At 40.4% G+C, this 27,344-nt stretch overlaps 1 protein-coding gene across 3 annotated transcripts in view; it reads right to left on the reverse strand.

The window, feature by feature from the left end:
• Positions 1–27,344, reverse strand: part of LOC108938382 (EGF-like repeat and discoidin I-like domain-containing protein 3) — a 124,009-nt gene that overhangs the window by 30,245 nt on the left and 66,420 nt on the right. For all 3 annotated transcript variants that reach the window (XM_018758924.2, XM_018758922.2, XM_018758921.2), the window contains 5 exons: positions 24,360–24,473; positions 11,629–11,810; positions 7,489–7,644; positions 6,244–6,388; positions 5,604–5,788 (listed from right to left, as the gene is read on the reverse strand). In XM_018758924.2, coding sequence (XP_018614440.1) covers positions 5,604–5,788; positions 6,244–6,388; positions 7,489–7,644; positions 11,629–11,810; positions 24,360–24,473 — 782 coding nt within the window. The remainder of the gene's footprint in view (positions 1–5,603; positions 5,789–6,243; positions 6,389–7,488; positions 7,645–11,628; positions 11,811–24,359; positions 24,474–27,344) is intronic.

Here is a 27,344-nt window from a genome sequence, read left to right on the forward strand (position 1 = left end):
GAGGGGGAGGGGACACACCCAGGACAGGACGCCAGTCCACCGCAAGGCACCCCAAGCGGGACTCGAACCCCAGACCCACCGGAGAGCAGGACCCGGTCCAACCCACTGCGTCCCTGCACCCCCCTGGCATGAAACAGAAATAAAAATTAAATTGATTTAAAAAAAAAAAAACATACACATGCTACTAGCTACAAACAGCTATGTTAAAGCTGTGCAGTACTATGCACCCCCCAGTTAGACAGCAGGTCAACTAGAAACAAACCGGGCACGCTTGCTATGCGCATGAACCATACTCTTCAGCAAGGACATCCTAAACTGATTAACAGGCTTAGCTCAGACAGCAGGAGATCCAATTTAAGAATAAACCCTCTGACCTTAATACTGGCATACAAAGTTCTGCTTCCATTTCATTAAAAGAAATATGAAATTATACATAATTTTACAAGTTTGCATGGCAAGATTATTTACCAAAAAATTTAAAGTCAAGTACTGCTGTGACAGTATTATTGCAGGTTTGTATCTATAACAACTATCTGTTTCCTAACACTAAAACAAACACAAGCAATAAGCCAAGTAATTAAAGTGCATTGCTTAAGCCTACAGGAATGTTTGTTTTGCCACCATCACATCACAAACCATATTCGGCTATTGCTAAACACAGCTACAAGCTGTTTCTGGTTCCACAAAAAATTTAGTAGGTTTTTCATTGTAATGCTTCACACAAATTGTGCTGTTTGCAATCTTGCAGTTTTGCACAAAGAAAAAAATAAAAAAGAATAATGCAGTATTGCTGTGTTCTGTCCCTTGAAGGCATTAAAATACATATGTTCCCCTTGTTTGTAACTGACTGTACTGTAAAGCAATTAACTTAAACATGTTTTAATTAACAAACAGAAAGCAGCTGTGTTTTTATTATACCACGATGACCACAAAACTTCACATTCAGAAGATATTAACTCTTACTATTTTTTGTGATACAGTATACACAGAAACAGAAATATTACAGTGCAATTATGTGGTAAAATAAATGAGCAGCTGAGCAGCGATGTTTTTAAAAGATGTCCAACTGACCATGAAATAAACAAATTGGTGTTATCACACTGGTTAATATTTTACATAGATTAGTACCATTACCTTTATATTTTCTCGTTTTAACTTCACAGTGACCTACAAAAAACGAAAAATGCCAAAGCCGATGCCCTGTCACGCATACATGAGGAGAAGCCTAGCCAGAAGAAGCCTGACTTCATCCTGCCCCGGGCCTGCATGGTAGGCCCCATACAATGGGAGGTAACCCCAGAGCGGCACCCTGACCCGGAACCCGAGCAATCCGGTAAAGCCATAGGTAAGCATTACGTTCCCCCAGGTATGCGGAAAACACTTCTACAATGGGCCCACGACCATCCACCAGCTGGCCATCCTGGCTTCAGTAAAACACAGAAGCAACTGCAGGGACAATTCTGGTAGCCTTCCCTGAAGGAGGACGTTCAGGAGTACGTCTGGGCGTATAATGTCTGTGCACAAACAAAGGTGCCGAACCAAAAGCCTGCCGGCCTCCCGCAACCTTTGCCAGTTCCCAATCACCCCTGGACCCACATAGCCGTAGACTTCCTCGTAGACCTCCCCAGCTCAGAAGGTAAGATCGTGACCGTCATAAACCGCTTCTCCAAGGGGTGTCGTCTAGTTCCCCTACCTAAACTGTCTACCGCCTTAGAAACCGCTGAACTCCTCTTCCATCATGTCTTTCGTCTCTATGGCCTCCCCGAAGACATCGTATCCGACTGTAGACCTCAATTCACCTCGCAGTTGTGCAAAGCCTTCTGGAAAAAGTTGGAGGTCACGGTGAGTCTGACTTCCGGTTATCACCCACAGGCCAATGGACAGGTGGAAAGGCTCCAACAAAACATCGGGCGCTTCCTCCGAAGATACTCCTTCAGTAACCCAGAGCAATCCTCCCCTGGGCCGAGTACGCCCACAACACCCTTACCCACATGTCCACCGGGCACTCCCCATTCCAATGTATCCTAGGTTATCAACCACCACTGTTTCCCTGGCACCGAGAACCCAGTAATGTGCCCGCTGTGGATGCCTGGTACAGGAACAGCAAGAAGGTTTAGAAGATGGTAGGAGAACATCTCCTCCGCTGGCAGATACAACTCAAACAGTAAGAAGATCGCCGACAACAACCCCTCACTTTCATGCCAGGTCAGAGGGTCTGGTCATCCACCCGAGGTCTTCAAGGACCCTATATGTCCAAAAAACTCAGCTCCAGGTATTTAGGGCCTTTTAAAGTTTTACAGCGGGTCACCCCCGTCACCTATTGGCTGCAACTGCCCCGGCACTTGCGGGTGCACCCATCCTTCCATGTGTCATTCCTGAAACCTATGGCCACTTCTCTCCATCATCCTCCACCAGCAGCTCCCACTCCGATACCCTTGCCGGATGGAACCGGTCCCGCGTACGCCGTTAGGGTTCTCCTGGACTCTTGTTACCGTGGTGGGACCCTCCGGTATCTGGTGGATTGGGAGGGATATGGTCCACAGGAGTGTTGTTGGGTGGCAGCCCGTGATATATTAGACCCTGACCTCATTTCTGATTTTCACAGGGCCATCTGGACCGGCCCGCTCCCAGGCCTCGCGGCCATCCTCCGGGATCCAGCCAAGCATCTAGAGTCACTCCTGGAGGGGGGGGTCCTGCCACGCCCACGCCACTGGCGTAAATGGTTACACCTGGGGCTCGACAAGGATAACAACATAAAAGGCAGAAACGGACGAAAAGTGTTGCGGAACCTTGTTCGCCGAATCGCTTCCTCGCTCCGAGTCAGCATTCTCCTGCGCCTTTGCTCCTTGCCCTTTGCCCTTTCCCCGTGACGCCCTTCCCGTACTCTGACCTGCATTCTAGTGTTTTGACTGTCTGCCTGTTTTCCGACCACAATTCTGGATATTCCTTGTGTACCACGTTCGCAGTTTGAAGATCATCACCTGTCCCTGACCACAATTCCTGGCTTACTCCCAATTAAACACCCATGCATTCCACAACTGAGTCCGCCCTTTATTTCTGGGACGAATCATGACACATTCATTCATTTAAAGAATTTGAATGTCACACTTGATCAGGAAAAATGTATCCCTCCCACAACCACACGCTTAAATGTAATCATATATAAATACCAATCACAAATCCAATTACAACAAACTATTTAGTAAGGTCATATGATGTGAAAACGAAACCACTTTAAAAAAGTAAATGTCAAAAACGTACGTTCTTAAAAAGAAACCTCAGAAATGAACACAAAGGACAAGACAACTTTAAACACACTAGATTAATAAAGAAATGACCAGGATTCCTCCTGCTATCCATTCCATTAAAATGTCTAATGAAGGGCTGTTTGTTTAATTTATAATCGTTTTTCATAGCTTTTAATTGTGCATATTTATGATTTCAGGCAAGAAGAAATGTTACAAATAATGGATGCCTTTCACTTAATCCTTAGTTAAGTGTGCTTGGAATAATTAGCACATAATTAATTCTAACACTTTATCTTACTGGCTCTTGAATTAAGATTGAGAGCATGAAATTAAGTTTGTTGCAGATTACATTTACCCTTATGTCTGGTGTCTTCTAAGATTATAAATGTGTGTATCAAACAGGTTCCATTTCTGGTAGAGCAATCTTCCAGACCGTGGTTTTTATTCATTAGATGCATTTCCATTTCTGGCACTGTGATCTTCAAGTCCCTTTTTCTTATTTATGACATGCAGTCACACTGGCCATGACCCAGATATTAATATGTTAAAGACGTTTTTGAGATGAACACAAAGTGTTTGTATTTTTTAAACTTATTTCATAGTAATTGTGAACTGCCTTTGCTTTAGATCATCTGTTATCTTGGAGAACTTTCCTTTCTGCATTTCAGACTTTCTTTATATTATCCCTCAATCATCTTAAATCCAAGGTCAAGGAGCTGGAATCTGGAGTATGAGCTCATGCCCATTATATGCCAATAACTAACTAATTTTCCTTACGCTTCACTTTTTAACTTTTTAAAGGCAGCAATACTGTTTTTAAGATTTGGTAATGAAATGCACACATTATTACACATATGTAAGCTTGCCTGCATATGTAAGATTTTTAAATGCTAATCTCTACTGCATGCATGCAAAGACCCAGGTCTTACATGTGGTAAACATTTTTTCTATGTGGTACCCTAAAGTATGCTTAGGGAGTTTTGGCAAGAGAACTAATAAATCCATTTTTCTTTGCAGATACTTAACACTCGATTGGCCAAAAGGAAGACAAAGTAAGGAGCTCCTATTCTTTATTCATTATCAATGTAAATCCCCTACTAACAGCTTTTATGTCTTTTCTCCTGCTCAGATTGGTATTAAGGACTTAATTTTCATTGGTTTGGTTTATAGTGCTAATTTTTTGTAATAAGATTTTTCACGGACAGCCGCTATGACTGGGCAAAGGGAATAAACAATTTGTGCATCTATTAAGCATTTACAGATCAAAGAGGCCAATTCATTAATTAAACAATGAAATGGCCATGTGCAGTCGAGGATGTGGGTCTTACATGGATAATTGGGCTAACGGAGAACGATGGTCTGAAACAGATGAATCCAAGTCAATGAGATAAGACAGAAGGGCTGGATGTTGCATTCTGCACATTTTGCAGATATTGGTTTACTTATACTGATACCTGCACTGTCAGCTTGTTCTCGGTTCTGAATGCGTGAAATGAGGTGTAAGGAACGCTACAGGTACAGTACTTTTACAGAAGAGAGGAATAAAATAATCCTGTATGCTCCCAGAAAGAAGGGTCAGTCTTGATCAATGGTTGTAAGTCTGTGTTATTAGATGTTTTAAATGGGAAGATTTTTAAAATTACACACTGCATGTTAATAAAAATATGAACTATGCACATGTAGGGTAAAAACCAAGGCTGAGGATAACTGCTTTTTTTTTTTTTTTTTAAATACATGCAGGTAGTCTAACCATTGTTTATAATTGGTAGCACTGGCAAGGAAGCCATGAGCACAAAAATAAGCTTAAAAATCCTAAACATCCATAGTGTTTTGCATAGTGTTCTTAATGTCTTCAGCTCTTTGTTTTATAAAACTCTTATGAGATATCCGTAAGAGTTAAATGGCCACACCTGGTGTTAGTTTCCTCCTAATGAGCAGATGGGCATTCATTCCTTCCTACAGAACTGAATGTAAAAACTACAAGTTGAACAAAACATTTTTCTTTGATTAGATGTCAGGCAACAAGCTTATCAATTATTGTTTTCTCACAATGAAATATAGAGGACTGCTGACATGGCCATTAAAAAAAAAGCTACCAGAAGCACCCTGTGCAACATCCATAAATTCACATTTGGCAATTTCAGAGGGATGCTTCGGAAATAAAGCATCCAAGGAGTCTGTTGAAAATCCTCGGGCTATGCAGAAATGTTTCAGCGACCATCACTATCAATTACTTTAACAAACACTAAAGGAGGGCAGCAGTGCATCTCTCTTCTTCAGACAACAAGACATCAACCACCAATACTGGGAGCGTGACAAAGTGCACTAGTGTAAAGGAGTTAGTATTGGTCTCACCTGTAACCACTGCGATTGGTCACTGTGCCCTGACGTCCATGCATTAACTTTGCCCTGCTTGTCCAGCCTGGCTTTCCCCGGCTCCCATGTGAACATGTCCATGTTCAAAGTTCGAAAGATGCTGGATGCAGTGATCTGATAATCCTGGATATGACCAGACTTCATTCCCAGTGGCTCAGAACAACCTTTATTGTTAGTAAACAGAAAAACAAAGTCAAACAACATGGATTGTATTTAACCCTTTGTGTTGCCAATCCTAGAGAGGTGTGGTAGCACATGGGGTTTGACCAGGGCCTGTACTGTGGTGGGTCTAGGGTTTGAGTCCTCCTTGGGGTGCCTTGTGGGCTGGTGTCCCATTGGGGGTATGTCCCTTGCATCCTGTGTTTTCAGGTATGGCTCTGGGTGGCCGCGACCCCACTTGGGACAAGCGGTTGTAGACATTGTGTGTGTTGTCGATACACTCTATGTAATGTTATGACATATATTTCCTGTTTAAAAACATTACCAACGGCTCCTTATCATGCAAACACATTTGGGACTAAACATCCTTAAATATTCACTTTCGCCATTCATAATCAATAAAAATCATAATCATTAAAAGCTACATAATGCTGACATTTTCCTAATATTGGGAACTCACCCGTAAGCTCACAGCCCAGCAGTTCCATACGGAGGGTACAATGCCTCCTGCACACTTGTGGGTAAATACGCACATATTGCGCCTCGATCGGGGGGCTGAAGGAGTTTGCTGATGGTGTGTTGTTGTCAACGTTTCCACGGAAAATCTTTCAAGAGACACAGAAAAAAAGGATTAAACAGTAACTTTAAGAAAGTGTTGAGCATTCTCCTGGATGTGTGTAGCCCCATGTAGCACATAGACATGCATGGATACACACAGTAAAAAACATGCTGAAAAAAACACGGTTAACAGTGGTATATTTGAGTAATGATACATATAGTAAATAATTACTAGGAAAATTTGGGTTTACATTCATTTAGCAGGTGCTTTTCTCCAAAGCAGCTCCCGATGAACTCTATTTAGTGTTATCAGCCCACACGCCTTATTCACCGCAGTGACTTACACTGCTAGATACATTACTTACACTGGATCACTCATCCACACATCAGTGGAACACACTCTATCACTCACACACTACAGGCGAATCTGAACAGCATGTCTTTGGACTGTGGAAGGAAACCAGAGCACTCAGAGGAAACACATACAGACACGCAGAGAACATGCAAACTCCACACAGACTGAGCAGTGATCAAACCCACATCCTCTCACACCACCCACATGCTGTGAGACAGCAGTGCTACTCGCTGCGACACTGTGCTACCCAGTAAGTAAATAAGTGAGTAAACATGTCTTTTTGATAGTAGTCTTGACAAAGACGCCCCAGACAGTGCAAAGCAGTCCGTAATAAAGTATTTCACACCTTAATAAAGAAACTGAAATATATAATTCGATGAAATCCTCATTATCACAAAGCTTGAAAATCTATTAAAGCATATTTGTTGTGCAAACCTAATATTACTTCAACATGCAGTTCTCAGCAGGGTGGTCCCTGAAGATCAGTACAGGTGCAAATACAGATATCTTCTGCTCAAACAAATTATCTCTCATACATTTCTAGAATTTGTACATCAAACAGCAATAAAAAGGACCATGAAAGTAGCCAACATATCAGCTGCCAGCTAAGTTATTTAATTAGATCACCAAAGACTGAGTGTGTGGAGGCAGCAAAACAAAGTAATTGAAATTATGGAATGTTATGAGGCCTGTGCTGTGATAATTCATTGCTTAATAATAGAATAGAAAACAAAAAAATGGAATGGTTTAGCAGACAGGTGATACTAGGGCCAAGATCATACAAATGCTCACCATGTCCTCATCGGTGCCCTTGACTTTATATGTTTTCCAGGTCTTCCCGTCATTGCTGGAGGCCACTTTGTAGGATTTCACATATTCTGGGCTTCCTATGCGCTTGGCACCTTGTGTTATCAGTCCAGTAACCCTCATTCTTCTTTGCAAGTTTATCTGGAAAGAGAAACAAGATAATCAATGGCTTTGTTGCCATCTGATGGATGGGCAAACAAGACTGTGTTTGTGTGGTACTGAAATCAGTGTGTATCATGGAACAAAGAGAAAGGGTGGGTGTGAAGTTGAGCCAGCCAACATAATGCGTGAAGCACTACTGTATATATTCATCCATCATTATATACAAACCGACTAGAGCCTCTCCTAGAAGTACAGAGGGTGAGGCTTGGAACAAACTAGATGGGATGTCATTCCATCATAGGACACACACAAAAGGCAATTTAGTGTCATCAGGAAACCCAAACAAGCATGGCAAACACATGCCAACTCCACAAAGACAAAGTCAGATTCAAACCAGTTCTCGACTCACAGTCAAGGTACTCTAAGGCACCACTGTTTGGCTGTAGTACTGCATATACTTATCTGCCTGCTTAGTTAAGAAGGAAAAGGAAGAGCACAAAGAGCTTGCTGAAAATGGTTTTTACTTTTCAGGACACGTGTGCCTCACCTATGAGCGTAAAGGAGCCATTTCGTTTGAAGGATAAAATAAGCTATTTCTCCACACAAAGTGCTACCACAACCCCAGTGCTTTTTGTAATTGAGAATTTTTTTACATAAATAGAAACGTGGTGTCAAATAGCATTTCTCATGAATGCAAATTGTTGTAACTCAAACATTTGTATCCTAGAGATGACTGAATTAACAAGGCATGGTGAAAGACAAATGAAATTTAAATTGAAAAGTGCTAATAAGAAAACAGGCAAAAACATGACAGAATTAAATACAAAGTTACAGAAAGCAGTGTAAAGAGATATCTTCATTCAGTCCATTTTGAGATATTGTATTTAAACATTAAATATTCCATGCTTCCATGCAGCTCTAGCAGATGGGTTCATGTCTCCACCACTTTTCGATAGCTTTACAATCTGCAAGACTTGGTCAACCACTACACCCCAACCACACTGCTATGCTCTTCCACATCTGACGGCTTGGTGGTCCCACGTACAAAAGGTAAAACACAGAGGTTCTTGGTTCTGGCTCCGTTGTGGTGGAACAACCTCTCATTCAGAACTGCTGAATCTTTGTTCACATTTAAAAAGGGTCTTAAAACTAACATCTTCCTTACTCACTTTGCCCAGGATCTCTTAAGTTTATGTATGGTATAAATGTTCATGCCCTTAAGATATAAATGTTAATGATCATGCCTGGATCAGCTAATCCTGCAATGTAATGTAAATGTTTATATGTATCTCAAAAAGAAAAAATTAAAAAAAAAACCTACCAGGAAGATGATTAGGAATCGTCGATATTCTGATAAAGTTTTATGCAGTTACTTGTGTGATGAGCATTGGGGCATATGGTGACAGAAACAAGCTAACTGTACTTAAGAATCACACATCTGCAGCTATGTCTCCTAAGGTAATGCACAAATTGTATTTTCTATGAGATGTATGTTGCTTTGGAGAAAAATCTCTGCTAAATGAATACATGTAAATGTAAATGTAAAACTCATTTTTGGTAAGCTCTGTGTGCGATTTCATTTTCATTTTTTTTTTCTTAATTTTGTGCATACTAGAGGTATCTGAGCACCCAAGCTATTAATTTGTTTTTTGTATTAAGCAGAGTGAATCTTTTGATTACTTTGTCTGCTTAGTTGCAATAATAGATAATGTAACAGCACTTGGTGGTGTGGTGGCGCAGTGGGTTTGTCTCGAGTCTTGCTTGGGGTGCCTTTGTGATGGACTGGTGTGTCCCTTCCAGGCTTGCGCTCTGCGTTGCCAGTTTAGCCTCTGGCTTGCCGCGACCCCGCTTAGGACAAGCGGTTTCAGACTGTGTGTGCACAACAGCACTTGATGTTCAGCATTGTAATGACACTGAAATACCAACCCTGTTTTCTTTGCATCTATATCAACCCGAAACATCTGTTAAATTTTAACGGAATACTGTAGAAAAAGTCAGTATTGGAAATTGATTTGGTACAAAGTTAACATCAAATAAAGAAATACTTCAACAATGTATCAAGAAGACACTGTACTATGTGAAACTGTTAAAAACATGAACAAATATCTTTTGTGACACAGATGGGAGCAGTTTTTGTTTTTCTGTATTGTCTGGGAAATGTTGGAGAAGAGGGTTTTCGTGAAGTTTCTGACTGCTCCCCACAGAACCCTTCAGAGTAGGTCTGGTAAAAAATCCTTTCAGATTTTTTTCTTTATTATGCACAGAATGAATCCAGTGTGATTAATCTCAACGAAATTCTTGCCACAACTCCTCCCTGCAGATGTGCTGCTTGTCAAACATCGCATTCACACTAATTGGTTTAGTCTTGGAATGCAAGGACATCCGGGGGAGTGCAGTCTCCCATCTTCCTTGCAGTACAGCCATCCATGGACACCTGCTACTAATCACCATGTGGATGAGCTTGAATCATTCCTATTGATTGGGATGTCACATTATATCATGGCAGTTCCACGCCAGTTATTAGACTTATATTCTCAACGTGCCAGAAAGCCAACTGAAGAAATTTGGTTTTTCTGTTGGTTACTTACATAAAATGCCACCAGTGCCTACATAACGCTCATCCATACTGCCATGTGACATGGAGACAATGGTGAACCAGCTTGAAGAAGGGTTAATGATAAGTATACCTTTATAAAATAATTCTTATTTCATTTTTGCAATGCATTTCAAAATAACGCAGGATTAAAACAGCTACCAACAGATTCAAAACATTCAGATAATCAGCTGTTTGCTCTTACTCAGGCTATAATATTCCTATTTTCCCATTTATTTTAATGCTTGTGGCTATACAAATACACTGAATTGTATTGTTGGACAGTAATGGATTACAATTGGGGTTCAATCAGCAACTCTGAATTGTATTTACAATGATTTATTTTTTCTTTGCTGCAACTCAACCAAGAGAACCAGAGGGTCAGAGAATCTGTGAATAATGAAACACTTTCTAAACAGCTGTGCTCAGCCACAGCCTGCTGTGCTGAAGGCACACTCTCCCTTACGCACAATTGTTCGTAACCCTTACAAAAGCTGACAGACCTTAGGCAGATTGGTATTTGGACTCTTTTCACCTTCTTTATCCCAATTACACTGCCCCTCTCTAGAAAGAGGGCTTACAACGCAAGCGTCTTATCCCAAGTGGTATCATTAAAGGCAGAACTTCTGAATGTTTCCCTCCCTGTTGCAAACCCTCAACCAACAATACAGGCATTCTCAGTATACTTTTTTACTTCTTAGCAACAGGAACCACCAGCACTAATTTTAAACTACATATCATTGTGTAAATCAAATATTTAGTCCAAAGCTCCAGTTCAAGGTTAATCCACTTTAGTTAGGACTGGGTTGAATGGCTAAAATATCCAGTTATTAAACACAGAAATACAAAATATATGGCAACAAATAAGCAAGATTTCAGGCATTAAGGAGTCTTGTTTTGCTGAAATAAAAAAGAATACATACTGTACAATAAATAAATACATACTTAAATACTATAACTGTATATTCAAACAAGAACAATTCACAATGTACAATTATACTGCACCACAAAATCCAAAAACAAATGAGACAAAACTCTAAGTATTACACTGACCCTTCAAAGAAAAAAATGACAAAACAGGTATATCTTAACTACCCTTTTTATATCCATGAAAATTTCAACTTTCTCCCTCTTTAGAACTTTTGTCAGTGCTTGTTTGCTGTGTGTTCTATCCACTATATCCACTACAATGATCATGCACTTAAATTTACCAAGGGACTATTATATTTGATAAGTATTGGAGATTATCTCTGAATACAAACAAATAAATCTGGAATGCAGAAGACATCAAAAACTCGCACAGTATTAAATTAACAAAATTTAATAAACAATTGTAATATCATAACCTGTTTCATGACAGTCAAAAAGAATTCCTAACAGTGTCATATTCTGTGCCTGTATACTCTTTTCTTCAGGTCTCCATATGTTACCTGAATCCATGGCCATCTGTCATTTTCAGCAGCGGTCCAGGCATTCACAAGGCCTTTCTTGTTTAGTCTGGCAAAGTATGGGTACCACTTTTGTAGTCCGAAAAGGGCTCGATGTGTGGAAGACGCTGTGATCTGCTGGTTGGAAATAATTCCCCCTTCCATTCCGAGAGGACCAGAGCATTCTGGCAAAGAATTCAACAAAATAAACATAAATATGAGGTTAACAACAAAATTATTATAATCATTTATCGCATGTGATTCTGAAACATAGGTTTTGCCAAAAGTATCTAAACAAACTTTTTTGTTTTTGTTTTAAAATATATACATATCAAAAAAACTGCATGCATGGAGGACAATTCTGAACAGTTTGTTTCAGAACAGCATTACTGAAAATACTATTAACTATACTAAGATATATAGTATCCTTAATGTGCTCTGAAAAGTTTCATATTGTAGTGACTATGATAAAATACAGAGACAGTTCAGGTGGACTCCAGTGCAGAGTTCATTTACACTGAAGAAGGCATCAAACTAAAGCATTAAAAAAAGGTGTGATCAGCACAAAGATGCTCACACTGGAATCGACTGTATCAGATCTTCAGGGATTAGGAAGCATCTATATGCAGAGCAAGTTTCTGCAAAAAGTGTCTAAACTGAACTAATTTTTAAATGACTGCCTTCAATATCTGATGAGCATCCAGTTTTCATATATTCATACATGCATCAATGTTCTTACAGAGTGCTCCGAGCTTGTAGCAGACTGCTTAATAAATTCTTAAAAAGCATCCAGAAAATTCTAAATACATGACAGTGTAAATGTTTCAACTAGGTACCAATGAAATTCTTTCCTGACTTCAACTGTAAACTTGAAAAAAACATGTATGTATGTATGTATGTATGTATGTATGGTTGTAACTTATTACTAAATATTTTACATTTGGAGAGAATTATCAAACTACTACTGTGTTTCTCAGCTAGTTTTCTGCACAGAAAAATGGTATTATGTAGTCACTTTTGTGGATCTTCAGAAATTAAGGTTCTTCAAGTTCAAGTGGTTTTTATTGTCATTCCTCTATATAGCTTGTATATGGTGGAAAGAAATGTCTCCCCGAGGACCATGGTGCAACACACTTGTTTTGTGTTTTATGCGATTTCTATTCAAGCTAGCTAAGTGAGTCTAGTTTGCTTTAATTTAATTATTAATAATAATGTAATAAGGCGATGATTTAATTTAATTTCATAAAATAATTAAAAAAATTGGAAGATATGCTAGACATGGAAATGACACCGCGAGAAAAGAAGAAAGTCACCTGATAAAGCAAACCTGTTGCATATACCTTTATTCCTTGAAAGCATCTGAAGTATTTTATTGCACCATCAAATTACCACAAACTGCACTGCACTAGACTGCATCAGAGCTGTTCAAACAAAACTGCTTCTGTATTAACCAGTAACCATCCATTTTTAGAGATGACTGAAAACATCATTAAAAGCATATAATTATGACTCATTCTTGTTCCAAGAAAACAACAAAAGCCTAATGTTTCTTGAGAAAGTTGTTTCATTTGCCCACTTTAGTACCCAGAAAAGAACCTCTTGAAGCACCTTGCAATCCAAGAAAAGACAATTTACTTGCTTTCTTGAACAGAATAATGCATTTCTGCTGTGCTAACACATTTACAAAGGTTTCTCAGTCCTTAGGACCATTGCCATTAGAGTTTACCATTAGGACACTGGAGAAATGGCTGCTGAAAATGGGGCTTTGCAGACATATGTGAGCAATAAATTATAAATCGGTCATTTCAAGCAGTATCAGCCATGTGGAGCATTAGTAATCATGTCTTAGCTATATTTTTTAATCAAATCAATCAATTGTACCTTGATAAAAGAAATATCAGTATGACAGAATAATGTGACTTATAATTGGGACAAAGCTTAAAATGCCACGCGGAACTGGGGACGTGGGGGTGGCTGGACCCAAGTGCAGGATGGGTCGTCAGGAACCAAGAGATCAGGCAAGTTCTCATTGTCAGGGACAAGCGCAGAGTCGGTCAATAGGCGGTTAGAGTGAGAGCGAAGATCCAAGGACGTGATCAGGGGACGAAGCGAAGGGTCAAAAGCCGGAAAACGGAGACATGAAGCAAGGGATGAGGAAGAACTAGCCATAGCGCAAGAGGAGCAGTTGTCTCAGTGAGATTCTGCAATTATATGGTAGCTGAGGAGGGTCTTTTAAAGGCGAGCGCTCAGTCAGGTACTTGACTGGTGTCAGGTGCTGTCGATTGTGGTGCGAGCGTGGGCATGACATAAACAAGCTTCAATGGTTCAAACTTGTGTTATTTTTTAAATTAACACTATTGATAAATACCTGCTCCACTGAGATTTTTTTTTTTACTGGCAACTTTGATATGATGTGATGTTAATAAATTCTAAAGGAAAAGCAGGAATGATGCTGCTACTCAATGAGAACTCTCAACTGTCTTTAACAGAAAGCTGTATTTTTCTGGATTAACTTACAATAACATGATAATCACTCAATGTACTATGCAGTGCAGAATTTTAGTCTATTAAAAAAAGATTAAAAAAGCCACCCTAACATACCATCAAACAGCAAATACCTTCATACTGCATCAAAATTACTGTATGAAGCATTGAAGTGTAATATATCATGAAACCTCTACATTTACTTTTTAAATACATAGAAATGATCCCCATAAAACTCAGATGATGTCAATAATCTGTCAAAGTGATGTCACAGATTTGTGTAGATTTTTTCAGGTGTATTATGAGAATGTAAATCTTCCTTTATCTTGAACAGAATGGGAAATGATGTATAGTAAATGTACACATAGTAAATGTGCACGAGTTCTGCATCTGTAGATTTCATGAGGCATTTTGCTTCATCTTTTCTTCTTACACAATGAGTAAGTATGCACACTGGCCTGCTGGAACATCTTAATGGACCAAGGAAACCTGAAAAATATCAGAGTCACTGGGTTACCCTGATAAGCAGGTGTTAAGGCCTCATGGGGGCCAGGTTTGAAATTCCTCTCTTTAGGTTGTGTAATTAATGGCACACTTTAGAAAAAAGAGTGTGGGGGGCGGTGGAGTTTTTGCTTATACAAGAAACATCCAGTTTTTTTAAGCTTTGTAAATGGACTAGTTCTTGTTTTAGCTGCATATAAATTCAGTTGCAATAATCAATATATATATAGATTATATATATATAGCACCTTCAAACCACTTTTCCACAAACTTAGGCTTATATACTGTATATACTTTCAAATATGAATAGCATTTCTGAGGTTATACCTTGTAAAATCTGTAATGCAAATGCAAAATTCCATTGAGATTTCTGATAAGAAGCTCTTGCCACTCTCTCCTACTCAGCTCATAGGAAGAATTGCTCGTTGTTAATGACATTAAGATCACGAAGTATGAATCTGAATACCACATAAACAAAACTGCCTCTGAAAACTGAACAACAACAGCACGATTCTGAATACTGAATGCAGGTGGGTATGAGCTGGGAATACTTGGCTGACAACCATGTCAGAAGCTCACAAAGAAAAGAGGAGAATCAGCATGCAGACGATACGTTCTTCATATCCAACTCAGCCTTTTCTGTATGAGCTTACATGAATTTGGGCCAAAGGCACCAAAAAAAATGGATGACTCCCTACATTTTTGTTTTTCTGTACCTGGGAGCTGGAACTCTCAATGGGGACCTCTTAAAGCAGATGATGATAAAAAGGAAATCAAGTGTTCAAGATATAACAGGAATGTTGAGTAAATACCGTATTTACTCGAATATAACTCACCCTTGGTATATCTCACACCACTGTTTTTACTTTACGAAAAAAGAAATTAAGTTTTGCATATACCTGGCAGATGAAAAAAGTTTAAAACTGTAAGAAACAGATAAATCAATGTTGTTACGGCAGTTTCAGATATTTTGGAATTCGGTTAAAAAGAATCAGCATTTCAACAATCGTCGGCTTGCCTTTGTTGTTGAATCGTGCAATCGTTGGTTAATAGTGCAAGAAAACATGGCAATCAAGCAGCAGGGCGTGAGTTTACAGTGATTGAGTTTGATGTGCGATACTGGCGTAAACAGAAACGCACACACACTTTCTGAACCGCTTGTCCCATTCGGGGTCGCGGGGAACCGGAGCCTACCCGGCAACAGAGGGCGTAAGGCCAAAGGTGGAGTGGACACACCCAGGACGGGACGCCAGTCTGTTGCAAGGCACCCCAAGCAGGACTCGAACCCCAAACTCACTGGAGAGCAGGACCTGGTCCAACCCACTGCGCCACCACACCCCCCATGTAAACAGAAACTTACATTACAAAACACCAGTAAGTCAAGAAAAGAATTCTGAGTACTTAAATGCGGAAAGTTTCCTGCACTGGAGGACAAGTTATTTGAATATGTGTTAGGTTTGCATGAAGAATTTTATAGATAATGTAAGCAACTATAAATTATAATGAATACTGAAGATTTAATTATACATGTCAATTAAATTTTTTTTCCTGAAAAACTTTAGCTTCCAAAAATTTCCTCATATATCCCGCACCCCGATTTTTTAACTTGAATTTTGGGGAAAAAAGTGCGAGTTACATTCAAGTAAATACAGTAAGAAGCAACATGCAGGTCTCAGGTCAACTGGTATGTTGGACTCCACCAAGGGAGTTTCTGACCAGTAATAAATCGGTAGTTCTTTCCAGTTGGGGTAAACAAATGACCCCGGAAGAAACCCCCCTGGGGTTCCTTTCACGAGTGACAACAGGGGGAATCCTAAAATTGACAACTTGCATCAGCTGCAGAACTGAAAGTGCTGTCATAGTGAAGTGGGAACTAAGCTCTCCTACAAAACTTGCAATTTACCACTCAGGCTTAATCTCCTATTGTCATGACTTTTGGGTTGTGACCAAAAGAACAGGATGACAGGTGCAAGTGGCAGAAATGAGGTTCCTCTGTGGGGTGGCACGGCTAACACTCAATGGCACAGTGATTAGCTCAAGGTCAGGCAGGCCTCGGAGTACAATCACTTCCAGATCAAAAGGAGCCAGCTGAGGTACTTTCACCATCTAGTAAGAATTCCCCCAAAGCACCTTCTGTCGAAAGTTTACCAGGCACTGGAGGAAGCCCTAGGATGGGTGGATAAATGGATGTACTGGATGATTAATCAATGGATGGATGGATGGTTAATCCTTGGATAGATGGATGGATGGATGGATGGATGGATGGATGGATGGATGGATGGATGGAGGTCCTGGACACTGCATCCTTGCCCTTTGCTGTGGTTTTGATTCCCGTCAGTTAACAGGTTTTTTTTTAAAAAAAAGAAAAAAAAAAAAAAACTTTGGCAAGCTTTTATGGGCAAATGGACACTGGAACCAGGTGTAATGGTGAAAGCTTAAGACATGCCTTTACTGATCCAAAGAAATGGGCAGGAATAGCTGGGTTTGTTCATCTTGTTGTTTGATACAGTGAAATAACAATCAATAAGCTCTCAAAACAGGAAAATAAGTAACAGTAGAATTCGCAAGAGTTGAAAGTAAAACAACAAACAGAAAACAAAAGAAAATCAGCACCTTCTCACCAGGCACTTTGGGAAGCTTATCAGTAACCCTAATTACTAGAGAAATTAAAATACATTTTTGTATACTACAACTACTGGTGGTTGCAGTAGTGTGCTGTCCCCATGTTACCCCTGAAAGGGAAACAAACACACGTATGCTGCAGATCATTTCAAAATGTTTATGAATATCTGTGAAAAAGTACTAATAATGGAAAGTGAAAATCTATTATTTTCATCCATATATGTATCATTCCTACAATTAAACTCTTATACAGTAACATATTTGTATGACCAGGGTATTCATTTCTGCTGGCAGAAAAAGGTGAGGTACAGTACTTGAGATAGAATGCCTGATGTTAGAAGACAGCCTAAGGGTCCCCTAAGGCCAGTTTCTACCCTTCATGTTGGGAACAAACCTAGAGGCCAGAATTCACAGCAATACACGCTATGTATTTCCAAAATATATGTTAAAAAAAGGCAATCTTAGGCACCTTCTCTTGTATTGAAATATTTACATAATTTCTGACTGTTATAATTTTATTTAGAATTTGTAGCTGCAATACAAGAAAAATTGGAAAAAGATAACAAATTTGACTCTAATTTAATAAAATCATCCTTAATTCTGTAAAATTAAACAACACATTTATTTTTTCCAGCTAGCAGAGTTGTATGGGAATAAAACATTTTCTCTACTTCGAACTGCCTTCTTAGTTCCTTCTAAATATGCCATTTAAAACTGTTTTAAGATTACAGAGAACAGCACTTAAATTTGCATTTAAATTACTTTGTAACAGCAAAAAGATATATTGCATCAGTGGGAAACAGTTGATAAATAACTGACATACATTTTACTCTTGCTCCTTTCTATCTCTGAGACACACACACACGCAAAGCTGCACTTTTTGACTTGACAGACAGGTATTTTTTCAGGGTTGTAAAGTGACTCACAGGGGAACCTGTGCAGCAGCACGTGTAGGAGAGCATGTTTATATTTTTTAGAGACTGTCTGGATCCTCTTCCTCAATCTGACATTTTTTCCTGCATGCGTGAGTAAAATGTTTAGAGACTTAAAGCAATTCTCGCCTCAGAAGATCATCTGCTGGTGGTAATGAGCCATCACCAGAATACTGTCAGAACAGATTCACGCCCAGTGACTGTGCAGTGACCTTGCCACATAGGTCACCCTTCTGTCAAATAACTAAACTAATGCCATGTGAGCACTGAATTGATAGCTACATCTGTCTTCATCCATGCTGATGCTTCATAGATTAGACAAAAATTAAACCTTCTTCAGCAATGCTTAAGTACAAAATGGGCTAGGTAGAAACAGTTTAATAATTTCATTATTATTATTATTATTACTTTTATTATTATTATATTAAACACTTTTTATCTACAGTAGTGGAAAGCTTATTCAATTACACAAATTCGCATTTTTCGAAGCATTGACACTCAGGTTGAATCGCCAATAATCGTGACTGATTTCACTGAGATCACATTTCTCAAGGGTACAGCACTGCTCCTCCTTCAGCTTAACTGAAATTTAACCCACTAGGAAGCAATACGAAAAAGAGAAGCTTTAAATAAGCATTTTTAGAATATCAAAAAATAATAATAATAATGAGGTGATTGGGTCTGCTTTGTATTTGTTACTACAATATAAGCTGAATCAGAAGAAATTAAGCAACACAGCTTGTTCTCCTATACCCATAATAATCAATTGTGAAGGGAGGCTGGCGGCCTGGAACTCTTACAAAAGGAGGATGAATTCTAAATGTTTTGCAACTTGACTGCGTTAACTTATTATACAACTGATGTGATTAGTGAAGTCACACCTCAAAGAGAAACAGTCTTGCCAGTAAATGAAAAACTGTTGATATGGATTGACGAAAACATCTGCCACAGGAGAATGAGAACATGTAATAATGCTGAATGGAAACCCAACAATTGATTCCAGGCTCCAAAACAAAATGCTGTATAAAGACAGTGAATGAGTCAAACAATGAAGATGGACCTCGCCCCTCCAAAGCCAAGAGTTGGAAAAGTATATTCACTGAGTACTTTATTAGGAACACTATGCTAATGGCTGGTAGGGCCTCCCTTTGCTCTAAATTGTGACCATAACGGGATGTATTTGGTCAGCAACAATACTCTGATAGGCTGCGACATTCAGGCAATGACTGATTGGTATTAACAGGTCCAAAGTGTGCCAAGAAAACATTCCCCACAGAATTAGACCACCACCATCTTCCTGAACTGTTGACAGAAGCCAGGTTGGGTCCATGGATTCATGCTGTTGATGCCATTTGTTTTTGCACAAAGACCTGAACTTTGCCTTGGGGTCTATCTATCTGGTTGTTTGTTTGTAACTGCTGTCTTACTGTGTTTTACTGAAAGGATATGCAGAAGTGTTGTGTTCATCAAGAGTATGGAATATTAATCAAATATCAAATACAATTTTAAAAACCAGTGTATTCATGGGAAAACTGAAAAGGGAACATACAGAGTACAACAAGCTACTAATAGAGGCCAAGAAATATGATTAACCCATTTGAAAATTCATCTATCCATCCATCTTCCTCTGCTTATCCGGGACCGGGTCGCGGGGGCAGTAGTCTAAGCAGAGCCCCCCAGACCTCCCTCTCCCCACAAACCTCCTCCATCTCCTCTGGGGGAACCCCAAGGTGTTCCCAGGCCAACTGGGAGACGTAGTCTCTCCAACGTGTCCTGGATCTGCCCCGAGGCCTCCTCCCAGTGGGACATGCCCGGAACACCTCCCCAGGGAGGCGTCCAGGAGGCATCCGGAACAGATGCTTGAGCCACCTCAACTGGCTCCTCTCGATGCGGAGGAGCAGCGGCTCTACTCCGAGCTCCTCCCGGGTGACTGAGCTCCTCACCCTATCCCTAAGGGTGTGCCCAGCCACTCTGCGGAGGAAACTCATTTCTGCCGCTTGTATCCGCGATCTCATTCTTTCGGTCATGATCCAGAGTTCAATCCACCTTTTTCCGACTGAGGACCATGGTCTCGGATTTGGAGGTGCTGATTCTCATCCCAGTCGCTTCGCACTCGGCTGCAAACCTCTCCAGTGCACGCTGTAAGTCTTGATTCGATGAAGCCAACAGGACCATATCGTCTGCAAAAAGCAGAGACGAGATCTCGCGGCCACCAAAACAGACACCCTCCGTTCCCTGGCTGCGCCTAGAAATTCTGTCCATAAAGATAATGAACAGAATCGGTGACAAAGGGCAGTCCTGGCGGAGTCCAACATGCACCGGGAACAGGTCTGACTTACTGCCGGCAATGCGAACCAAGCTCCTGCTCCGGTCATACAGGGAACGAACAGCCCGTAGCAACAAGCCCTGAACCCCATAAGCCCGAAGTACCCCCCACAAGATGCCACGAGGGACACGGTCGAATGCCTTCTCCAGGTCCACAAAACACATATGGACTGGTTGGGCAAACTCCCATGAACCCTCCAACACCCTAGTGAGGGTATAGAGCTAGTCCAGTGTTCCACGGCCAGGGCGAAAACCGCATTGATCCTCCTGGATCCGAGGTTCGACTATCGGTTGGATTCTCCTCTCCAGTACCCCGGCATAGACTTTCCCAGGGAGGCTAAGGAGTGTGATCCCCCTATAGCTGGAACACAATCTCCGGTCCCCTTTCTTAAAAAGAGGGACCACCACCCCGGTCTGCCAGTCCAGAGGCACCGTCCCCGAACTCCACGCGATGCTGCAGAGGCGTGTCAGCCAAGACAGCCCCGCAACATCCAGAGACTTGAGGAACTCGGGGCGGATCTCATCCACCCCCGGAGCCTTGCCACCGAGGAGTTTTTTGACTACCTCAGCAACTTCAGCCAGGGTAATGGACGAGTCCCCCTCCGAGTCCCCAGCCTCAGCTTCCTGTACGGAAGGCGTGTCGGAGGGATTGAGGAGATCCTCAAAGTACTCCTTCCACCGCTCGAGGACATCCTTAGTTGAGGTCAGCAGCGCACCACTTTCACTGTAAACAGTGTTGGCGGAACACTGCTCCCCCCCTCTGAGTCGCCAGACGGTTTGCCAGAATCTCTCTGAGGCCGACCGAAAGTCTTCCTCCATGGCCTCACCGAACTCCTTCCAGGCCTGAGTTTTTGCCGCGGCGACTGCCAGAGCCGCGCTCCGTCTGGCCCGCCGGTACCCATCAGCTGCTTCAGGAGTCCCATGAGCCAGCCAGGCCCAATAGAACTCCTTCTTCAGCTTGACGGCATCCCTTACCTCCAGTGTCCACCACCGTGTTCGGGGATTGCTGCCACGACAGGCGCCGGAGACTTTTGGCAACAGCTCCGAACCGCCGCCCCGACAATGGAGGTGTGGAACATAGTCCATTCGGACTCAATGTCCCCAGTCTCCCTCGGGACCTGGTTGAAGCTCTGTCGGAGGTGGAAGTTGAAGACCTCTGTGACAGGGGCCTCCGCCAAACGTTCCCAACAGACCCTCACTATGCGTTTGGGCCTGCCAGGTCTGTCCAGCTTTCTCCCCCGCCATCGAATCCAACTCACCACCAGGTGGTGATCAGTTGACAGCTCAGCCCCTCTCTTCACCCGAGTGTCCAAGACATATGGCCGAAGATCAGAAGAAACGACTACAAAGTCGATCATCGACCTCCGACCTATGGTGTCCTGGTGCCTTCCATTTTAAAATTATAAATAAGAAAAAAGAGTCTGTAACCTTATGTACAGTAGTTATGCCACTTAACTGTAATTACAGCTATTACTACTCATTTCTAAGGAATATGAAATCATATGAAATCATATAAGACCTCCCTGCTTTGGTTCAATTAATGAGCAAGATTTCATTTTTTTCAATATCTGTCTATTGAATATGAGTTATTACATTTGAAAAAAAAAGTAATCTGCACATTACATTACAACTTAATTCCTGAGGCTGAAATCAGTCTTCAAGGAAGAATCCGGTGCTTATTTTCTTCATGTACATATTTACTCCAAAAATGTAAAGGCAAAATCAAAACAATATAAGCACTATTATTGTTTAGATTGTTTATTTTATTAGTTGACACTGACCTCAACATTTTTATTGAGACCACTTTGTTTTATGTTCCCCTAGGTTTTCTGGTGGGATCATCTTAAACCAGTGGTGAAGAATCTTTTTTTAAGGAATACACTGGATTGTCATATGATGTTTGAGTGCTTTATTTTCAAAAAAATGCAGCAGCAGGTAACATAATGGTTGGAGATACTGCTTCTGGACTGAGAGAGTGCAGGTTTGAATCCTGTTTCTAGCTCTAGTACCCTTGAGCAAGGTACTTACCCTAAATTGCTCCAGTAAAAATTACCCAGCTGTACAAATGGGTAAATAGTAGTAAGTTACTTTAAACAAAAGCAAAAAAATATCTGTCTGTTGTGAAGTAAAAGCCACCTTTGTTTTCATGTGTGGCTCTTAGTACAGTGCACTCAGACAGAAATGAACTAGAATCGAAGCACTGGGTCAACAATCTTTAGTGAACAGAGTTTGTGGAGTTCATTTATTTTTATTTTCAGTAATTTTAAATTAGTTTAAATTTTAATGTTGTTTGAAGTTAAAAATACACACACACGGGGAACCGGAGCCTACCTGGTAACACAGGGCGTAAGGCCAAAGGGGGAGAAGGACACACCCAGGACAGGACGCCAGTCCACCGCAAGGCACCCCAAGCGGGACTCGAACCCCAGACCCACCGGAGAGCAGGACTGTGGTCCAACCCACTGCGCCACCATGCCCCCCTCAAAGCTAAAAATATTACAATGGAAAGTCTTACAAAGTCTTAAAAAGTAATGCTGACCTGTGGTGAACGGTGAATAAATTTCGGGACAGTTGTTTTTACTAAGCTTTTACTGATTGCATAGATAACTAAGCAAGAAGTGGCCTAAATCTGACAAACATTCTACAAGGTCTTGTGTTTCACAGGTCAGTGCCATGAAACAAGAGGTTAACTGGATGATACATTTCTTCTTAATATTTAAATTTAATTTTAATAAATTTTAATTAATACATTCTTTCAGTGAATTATCGTAATTGTAAATGTAATTAATTTTAAACTAGGTTTTATTTAAAGTAGCTTTAAGTTAATAAGACAAAAGCGTTGCACTACATGTAGTGGCATCACATTCCAGGGTATACTTTGCCTCCCACCTTATGCTGCCAGGACACAAAACCACAGCAATGCTGCACTGAACAACCAGGCTTTCAAACAGACATCCAGTCTCATTTATGCTCATAAAACCTTAAGACTTAGTGTTTTCCTTAGTGTTTTTATTTTTTCCCTTGAAATTCTAGACATTTTAAAGCCTATCAAACAGTCTTGGTTCCCTCGTGCACAGAAGAAATGCATGATTTTAAAGTGACAGAAAGAAAATGAAGAAAACATTAGCTGGAAAAAAAAGAAAAAATAAAAGAAAATTCCAAATTTTTCTAAACATGTTTTAGAAGACAGACTTCAATAATAAATATACAGCATCATGAGAAGAGCGGATAATAAAGATGACATTTTTAAAATGTATTGGTAGTATCTACTAGTTGAGACGTTTTCTTTCTTGTTTAACCATTTTATATTCTGTTCATGACAAATAAGTTATTACAATTAAAAAATAATAATAGTCTCAACAACTCAGTAAATAGAAAAGAATAAAACTGAACAGAATAACTTTCATGGCAGTCAGTATGATTTGTGGTATGAAAACATCCTTTGCTTTAGTCTGAGTTGCCCTTATCACTTCCATTTAAGCCTCATCTTGCATAAGCTTGAACACAGAAGGAAAAAGACAATGAACACCGAACCACAATAAACTTTAAGATTTAATCTATCCCCAAGCAAGAGCCTCATCACTGCTGTATAACCAAAGGACCTGCAATGGAAATACAGTACAAATTCTGACTGCTAATTTTACCCATGCTCTATATGTGTTTTATCATTTTTAACAAAACCCTTACAGAGCACAGATAAACATAAGGATATGAGTGGATAGTGAAAGATGAACTGAAAGATAAAGACAGTTCATTATCATGCAAGTCCTCAGGTAAAGCAGTGGGATCTAGCTTTGTAGGTTTACACTCTGAATACCATCACCACAGTAGGAATATGCAGAAAACGAGTGAGAAAAATGTCACACTTACTATACTGGCAGTTACGCCCCATGAATTCACCAGGGCACTCACAAGAGTAGTTGGCAACTAAATCTGTGCAGATTCCTCTGTTTTTGCATGGGTCTCCTTCACATTCATTAATGTCTGTAAAAAAAAAACAGAATGTGTGAGCTGTGATTACAGAGATATGTACATTGTGGCCATGACCGCTCCAAAGTATATTTAAATAGTCATCAGGTGCATGTTAACAAAAATATAAAAAATTACTCCTGTAAAAATCAAAAGAGGAACATTGGTATATTGAAGAAATCATCATAGTCGATATTTGAGAGTCAATATTTTTGAATCCAGCAGAATATAGTACACTTTACATGTCAATCAGCAGAGTGTAATAAATAAAAATACCCAGCATGAAAACCACGGGAATCTGTAGTAAAGAGGAATCGATCAAGGTAAAATATGAAAAGAAGTTTTTTTTTTTTTTAAATTGCTTAAATCAAGGTTAAGTCAACATCTTCAGTCATTATTTCTGCACATTTTATACTCTTCGTTGTTATGACATTAACTTCCAATGCTGTGTAATTTTTCCACAGGAGTTTGAGTATGGCATGACAACATTTAAAATTTTACAGAAAAGCATTTTTTTAATGCCTATATCTGTGGATATAAATCTATGTAAATTCACACACACACACACACACACACACACACACACACACACACACACACACACACACACACACAAACTGAACCAAACATGTTTCTCTGCATTAATATATTTCAGTGTTGACAGATTATCGAATCAGGGTGAGATTTATAAAATCTGACATTTCATAGTGACATTATACTCATGGCTGAAATGTGAAATGATAGAAATGAAGGAAGCAAAAGGAGAAAAAAAATATATACAGTACATATAATATATATTTGGATGCAGTTAAAACCTTCAGTTGGTAAGTCAATGAAAAAAAATGTAAGAACAATTTACTTCAGTACTGATGCAAATACAGGCATCCCCGGTTTACAGATTCTCGTTATTTGAAATTTCAATATCATGGCTCTTGGCTTTTGATATGGCAATGTAGTAATATACTCTAGTTAGCACATCTGTATTCAGATCTCTCCATCTGTTGTTGTGTTATGAACGCGAGAGTGTTGCTTTTAACAAGGTGGAGCATTCAAGTGTATGAAATTCCACCGGAGCATCTGTAGGCCAAATTGGGTGTACAGATGGTCCCCGACTTATGATGGGGTTACGTTCTGATAAACCCATCATAAGTTGAAAATGCATTTAAAACACCTAACCAACTGAACATCATTGCTTCTTATCCTTTAAGATGGTCAGGACCGTTGTTTGCGAAAGTCCTAGTTCATGAGAGATGTCATTATGGGCTTGCTGCTTTCGTCAAAGTCAAAGTGACATTATTGTCATTTCAACCATATACAGCTGGTACAGTATACAGTGAAACGAAACAACATTTCTCCAGCACCATGGTGCTACATAAAACAACACAAAGCTACTTACACAGAACTACATAAAGTGCACATGCGCAAGACGTGTGCAAAACAGCACAAGACAGTAAAGTAATTACTAAACAAAAACAATAAACACAGTAAAAAACAGAAAATATTACAATAAAATAATAAATACTATAGATATAAACATATTAATTAGAGTTTCTCCTCAAGAGTAATTGCCTTCCTCGTCTTCTCGCCAGTAGCAGGAGACACAGATGGACGTTTCAGTGACATGATGGATGCACAAAACACGACGTAGATACAGGGGGGTATCCAAAAAAATGCTGGAAACACAGAACACTGTAGAGTATCGGTTGTATACGCTAGCTACCGCGTGGCAGACTGGGAGATGCGGATCACTGCCGTTGCCTAGCATCGTGAGAGAGTATCGCACCGCCTGGGAAAAAATAAAAATGCAACATTCGAAGCACGGTTTGTACTGAATGTCTATTACTAGCGTACCATTGTAAAGTCAAAAATCGTAAGTCAAGCCATCGTAAGTCGAGAAGGATCTGTATTATTTAACAGAATGATTGAAAAAAACAGATGAGCAATCCAGCAGGGCAGGAAAAGTTTAGCTCATGGTTTTAATGGGCTATATATAGGCATTTTAGCAAGTTTTAGAAAATTTTTCACAATTAATTCACAATAAATGTGACATGCTCTGTGGATTCCTGCTTGATTTATTGTTCATTTATTGTTCAACCTGCAGAGAACTGATCAATTAAATGAAAAGTGAAGACTACCAACAAACCATAACTCCAGCCTGGAGTTTTCAGCAAAGCCAAAAGACTGCCCTGGGTTTTCTAAGCAGGGTCAAGAAAAAAGGGACAGCAAAGGTAACTGGTGTAGAGCACTTTTGTATTGTTTTCAGAGAAGTATGTCTCTTTGTAGGAAAACATCTGCTAAATAAACAAATGCAAATAGTTGATTTACACAGTTTTATTAAAATTTGGTATGCAATTTTTGGGTAGGCTGGAAATACACACACACACACATTTTCAGGACCGCTTGTCCCATACAGGGTCGCGGGGAACCGGAGCCTACCCGGTAACACAAGGCGTAAGGCCGGAGAGGGAGGGGACACACCCAGGACGGGACGCCAGTTCGTCGCAAGGCACCCCAAGCGGGACTCGAACTCCAGACCCACCAGAGAGCAGGACCTTGGTCCAACCCACTGCGCCACCGTGCCCCCGCGCCCCCAGGCTGGGAATACATTACTGTTTTTTACCTTTGAAATAATGGCAAAATAGGCTTTCAGTACTCAAAATTCTAAGGGGGTGCAGTAGCGCAGTGGTGCAGTGGGTTGGACTGGGTCTTGCTCTCCGGTGGGTCTGGGGTTCGAGTCCCGCTTGGGGTGCCTTGCAGTGGACTGGCGTCCCGTCCTGGGTGTGTCCCCTCCCCCTCCGGTCTTACGCCCTGTGTTGCTGGGTAGGCTCCGGTTCCCTGTGACCCCGTATGGGATAAGCGGTTTAGAAAATGTGTGTGTATTTAAAA

The sequence above is a fragment of the Scleropages formosus genome, chromosome 17 (genome assembly GCF_900964775.1).
Source record: "Scleropages formosus chromosome 17, fSclFor1.1, whole genome shotgun sequence".
Taxonomy (NCBI): Eukaryota; Metazoa; Chordata; class Actinopteri; order Osteoglossiformes; family Osteoglossidae; genus Scleropages; species Scleropages formosus.